Source organism: Nicotiana tabacum, chromosome 23, assembly GCF_000715075.1.
Source record: "Nicotiana tabacum cultivar K326 chromosome 23, ASM71507v2, whole genome shotgun sequence".
Classification (NCBI taxonomy): domain Eukaryota; kingdom Viridiplantae; phylum Streptophyta; class Magnoliopsida; order Solanales; family Solanaceae; genus Nicotiana; species Nicotiana tabacum.
Window position 1 is genome coordinate 91061021 of NC_134102.1, and position 5677 is coordinate 91066697.

A 5677-nucleotide genomic window follows, 5' to 3' on the forward strand; every position below is an offset into this window, starting at 1 on the left:
GTAAGACCTCCTGACACATTATTTTATTTTTGAGTTTTATAGGACCGATGCGCGACCTGGAGACGTGCCCCTTTACCTGGTTCAGCTATGCCCGGTCTCGGTCTCGCGAAGTGTTGGGCACTTCGCTGTCCCCTCTTCTCTTTTTCTTTCTCTTTTGGTCCCAGTCTCGCAAAGCGAAAAACTTCGCTGTCCCCAACAGTTTTCTCCTCAACATTCTTGGTCTCGGTCTCGTGAAACTAGCTTCGCTTCGCTGCCTCCCCACGTTCGTTTTTTTTGTGACTAAATGACAACTAGACGAAAACAAGAAAATTGGGTTGCCTCCCAACAAGCGCTTGATTTAACGTCGCGACACGACATATTGAGGCGCCTGATTTAACGTTGCAGCATGACTCGGTTATCCCTTATCAAGTATCCTTAAAGTACATGGTTGAGATCACTTTATCTTCCTTAACCATGCCTTGATAATGTTTTAGCCTTTTCCCGTTAACTTTGAACTTTTGGGAGCCATCTTTTGATGTAATTTCTACTGCTCCGACGGGATGCATCTCTACCACACGCAATGGTCTTGACCATCTTGACTTTAACTTGCCTAGAAACAACTTAAATCTTGAATTGTATAGCAATACCACATCTCCAGGTTTAAAATTTCGCTCAAGAATATTTTTGTCATACATCATCTTCATTCTCTCCTTATATATCCTTGTAATCTTAAAAGTATGATAGCGGAACTCATCAAGCTCGTGCAACTCTATGATTCTACGTGTACCCGCTATTTCCATGTCAAGATTCAACTGCCTTAATTCCCATAAAGCTCTATGGTCCAACTCCACGGGTAAGTGACATGCTTTCCCAAACACCAGTTTATATGGAGACATGCCAATTGGGGTTTTAAAAGCCGTACGATAGGCCCAGAGTGCATCATCTAGCTTTCTTGCCCAATCTGTTCTTGTAGAATTCACGGTCTTTGTCAAAACACTCTTTATCTCTCTGTTCGACAACTCCACTTGCCCGCTTGTTTGTGGGTGATATGGGGTGGCAACCTTGTGGAGAACACCGTATTTTTCTAATAACTTTGCGAAAGCTAGGTTGCAGAAGTGAGTGCCTCTATTGCTGATTATTGCCCTTGGAATGCCAAACCGGGTGAATATATTCTTTCTCAAAAAACCAATGACTCCCTTTGCATCATTTTTAGGGAGTGCCACAGCTTCCACCCATTTTGACACATAGTCTAAATCTACAAGTATGTACTTATTTTCATATGAGCTGATGAAAGGCCCCATGAAATCGATTTCCCATACATCAAACACTTCCACTTCCTGAATTGGGTTCATGGGCATCTCATGTCGGTGAGAAATATTCCAGGTCCGTTAGCATTCATCATAACCCTTCACCCAGAGGTGTGCATCTTTGAACAATGTCGTCCAGTAGAAGCCCGACTCTAGCACTTTTGCGGCTGTCCTTACTCCTCCGAAATGGCCACCATATGGGGGTGCGTGACAAGCCTGCAAAACAAAAGATTGGTCTGTCTCGAGGATACATCTCTGGATCATGTTATCAACACAAATCCTGAATAGATAAGGCTCATCCCAATAATATATGCGACAGTCATGAAAGAACTTTTTCTTTTGGACAAAGGAAAGGTCATAGGGGATAATATTGCTTGCCAGGTAGTTTGCAATGTCTGCATACCATTTTGTTACCTCAAGGCTCGTGGCCAACAATTGTTCATCCGGGAAAGTCTCCACAATCTCTTCCACCTCAACCTTCTTCTCTGCTCCTTCCAGCCTAAACAAGTGATCAACCACTTGGTTCTCCGTTCCCTTTCGGTCATAGATTTCCAAGTCAAATTCCTGCAGCAATAGCACCCATCGAATCAGGTGCGGCTTTGACTCCTTCTTCTCAATTAGGTACCTGAGAGCAGCATGGTCAATATAAACAATTACCTTTGAGCCTACCAGGTATGACCTGAATTTGTCAAATGCTAACACCACTGCTAGCATCTCCTTCTCGGTCACTGTGTAATTTAGTTGGGCACCACTCAAGGTTCTACTTGCGTAGTAGATTGGATGCATAACTTTATCTTTTCGCTGCCCAAGAACAGCTCCCACAGCATAGTCGCTTACATCACACATCAGCTCAAAAAGTTGCTCCCAGTGAGGTGCCACTATAATTGGTGCAGTCGCCAACCTCTTCTTCAACTCCTCAAAGGCTACCCGCAGTCATCTGAAAACACAAAGGGGTGGTCTTTTTCAAGCAATTTACATAAAAGGGTTAGCAATCTTTATCTCCACACAAAGGGGTGGTCTTTAAACCGCCTGTAGAAGCCGGCGTGACCAAGGAAACTTCTTATGGCTTTTACGAAAGTGGGTGGAGGTAGCTTTTCAATTACATCAACCTTAGAATGGTACAACTCAATGCCCTTACTTGACACTAGGTGTCCCAAGACTATACCTTCCTGTACCATGAAATGGCACTTTTCCCATTTCAGTACCAGATTAGTCTCCCTACACCTCTTCAATACTCATTTCAAGTTCATTAGGCACTCATCAAATGAGTTCCCCACCACTGAGAAGTCATCCATGAAAACCTCCATTATTTCCTCTATCACATCTGTAAGGATGGCCATCATGTACCTTTGGAATGTGGCAGGTGCATTGCATAGGCCGAACGACATTCTTCGAAAGGCATAGATGCCATACGGACAGGTAAACGACATTTTCTCTCTATCCTACGGGGCAATAGAGATCTGGTTATACCCCGAGTATCCATTCAGGAAGTAAAAGTGGGACCTCCCCGCCAATCTATCTAACATCTGATCAATGAAAGGTAGTGGGAAATGGTCTTTTCGGGTGGCCTTGTTCAACCTTATGTAATCCATACAGATTCGCCATCCTGTGACTGTTCTTGTTGAGATCAACTCGTTTTTCTCATTTTGCACTACAGTCATTCCACCCTTCTTTGGCACACATTGAACTGGGCTGACCCAGTTACTGTCAGAGATGGGGAAAATGATTCCCGCATCTAACCACTTGATCACTTCTTTCTTCGCCACTTCTTTCATGTTGGGGTTCATCCTTCTTTGATGTTCTCTGGAATGTTTGTGCCCATCTTCCAGTAGAATCTTATGCATACAAAATGTTGGGCTGATACCCTTTCTGTCTGCAATGGTCCACCCAATTGCAGTCTTACACTCCTTCAGAACCTGTAAAAGTTGTTCTACCTGCACATCTAACAAACCAGATGAGATAATAATAGGTAATGTCGAACTAGGTCCTAAGAAAGCATACTTGAGGTGAGACGGTAACGGTTTTAGCTCCAACTGTGGTGGCTCTACAATTGATGGCTTAGTTGGAGGAGTCTTTCTTTCTTATAAGTGTAAAGGCTCGAATTCGAGATCTCTTTTCCAGTATCCTTGGCCTTCAAGAGCCAACACCCACTCTGCCAAGTCCTCACCATCTACCTCTTCTAAGTTCATCAGGCAGGCTGCTAGAGGGTCTTTTGCATTCAGAGCCTCATCTTCATCCTTCAAAATCATATCCACAACTTCTATTAGAGAGCACTTAGCAAATTCACTTGGTCGCCGCATAGACTTCTGCACATTGAACGTTATCTCTTCATTGTTCAGTCTTATCTTTATCTCTCGAGTTTCACAATCAATTAGAGCTCTCCCAGTGTCCAAGAATAGCCTTCCCAAAATTATAGGAATCTCCTCGTCAACCTGGTAGTCAAGAATGACAAAATCTGCCGGAAACACAAACTTTCAAACCTGCACTAGTATATAATCAAGTATACTTGATGGTCTCTTCACCGTTCGGTCGGCTAGCTGTAGTAACATGGATATAGGTATTGTTCTTCCAATTCCTAATCTTTTATAGATAGCCAAGGGCATCAAGTTTATGCTCGCCCCAAATCACACAATGCTTTAGCAAAAGCATAGCTGCCTATTGTGCACGGGATCGTGAAACTCCCTGGATCGGATAGATTTCTCAGCTATGGGTCTCGTCATGACAGTACTGCATGTCCGAGTTAGTGTAACAATGGCCAAGTCTTGAGAGTCGAACTTGCAAGACATCAAGTCCATTATTTTTGCATACCCAAGCATCTCCCTCAAGGCGTCAATCAGTGGAATGTTCACTTGGATTTGCTTCAACATCTCCATGAATTTTTTATACTGTTCATCCTTCTGATATTTGGCCAACCTCTACGGGAAGGGTGCTGGCGGTCGCTTCTTTCCTGTGACTTGAGTTAGATCATGCTCAGACACTTTTCTATTGCCTTTTCTTGCACTCCCCAACCTCCTTTTCAACCTCTGTTTCCTTGTTTATTTCCTCCTGGGCTTGCTGGATTCTTACTTTGGTTAGCTCAGTTGACTCATCTACCTCAAATGGTACTGGCACAAGTATCTCAGTTGGTCGGCTTTCACGAGCAATTTCTTGCTCTGGATCAAGATCTCTACCATTTCTCAGGCTCACAGCCATCAGCTGCTTCAGACCCTACACTTTTGGATTAATATGTGTGTCCCTAGGTAATGTCCCTTGAGGACGACTGTTAAGGGCCATGGATATTTGCCCTAGTTTAATTTCAATTCTCTTGATAGCCGAGTCGTGTGATACTACCTTTTCGTGCATCTGGTATGCCTTTTCTTGCATCTGGTTGACTTTTTCTTCCATTTTTCCGCTGGACCCAATGAGTTGTTGCAACATTCCTTTTATTTCAAACAACCCATCATCTTGTCACACTATATGTTGCTGTTGAGGTTGTTGATAAGCTAGTTGTTGATTCTGCTGATTGTACTCTTGTTGCCTTTGATAAGGCACAACCTGACCCTGTGGTCGTGCAACTCCAGGATTATTATTATTGTTGTACTGCTGCTGTGGTGGCCTATATTGTTGATTCTGCTATCCCCAAGTCTGACCGCCTTGTCTCTGGCCTCCATAGTTGCCCACATAGTTCATATTCTCTTGATAGTTCTGATTGTCACTTTCACCACTCCATGAGCACACATATGGTTGATTAATACATGGTGTGCATAATCCTCCATTTGTCATGTCAACTATGTACACCTGCTTCTGGCCTGACTCATCAATCTTTTTTGTTAAGATACTCAATTGCGTCATCATCGTAGCCATATTCTCAGCCATTGAGTTGTTTGGGTCTAAAGCTACTAAGTGGACTACATGAGTGATAGTAGAATCTCTTGTCATCCATCCTGTGTTTTGAGCTATTTTATCAAGTAAGGCCTTGCATTCCCTGAATGATTTGCTAAAAAATGCTCCACCTGCTGAAGCATTAACAATGGCCTTCAAGTTGTCTGCCAATCCCATGTAGAACCTTTGCCCCAATATCGGATCTAGAATGCCATGATGTGGACACTTAACCAGCATACCTTTGAACCTCTCCCACGTTTCTTGCAATGTTTCAGCTGGTTTCTGCCTGAAGCTGAATATCTCATCAACTTTCTTGGCAGTCTTATTGGATGGGTAGAACTTGTTCAAAAATTGCTTGACTAATTCCTCCCAAGTGGTTATGGAGTTTATGGGGAGTGAATTGAGCCAAGTCTGAGCCTCTCCCGTCATTGAGAATCAAAATAACAACAGCCTTATCTCTTCCAGTGTCACATTTGGTTGCCTTTGTGTGACACAAATTGACAAGAAATTTTTCAGATGCTGCTGAGGAT

The 5677-nt window shown here is 43.2% G+C and overlaps 1 protein-coding gene and 1 non-coding gene across 2 annotated transcripts; one reads left to right on the top strand and one right to left on the bottom strand.

Moving 5' to 3' along the window:
* Positions 1-404: 404 nt before the first annotated feature.
* Positions 405-1337, bottom strand: LOC142177267 (uncharacterized). Its single transcript, XM_075245739.1, has one exon. It carries the CDS (start codon positions 1335-1337, stop codon positions 405-407), a length of 933 nt encoding a protein of 310 aa, XP_075101840.1.
* Positions 1338-5355: 4018 nt separating this feature from the next.
* Positions 5356-5462, top strand: LOC142177799 (small nucleolar RNA R71). The gene has a single exon (XR_012706353.1). It is a non-coding gene; the product is annotated as a small nucleolar RNA R71 (small nucleolar RNA).
* The last annotated feature ends 215 nt before the right edge of the window (positions 5463-5677 follow it).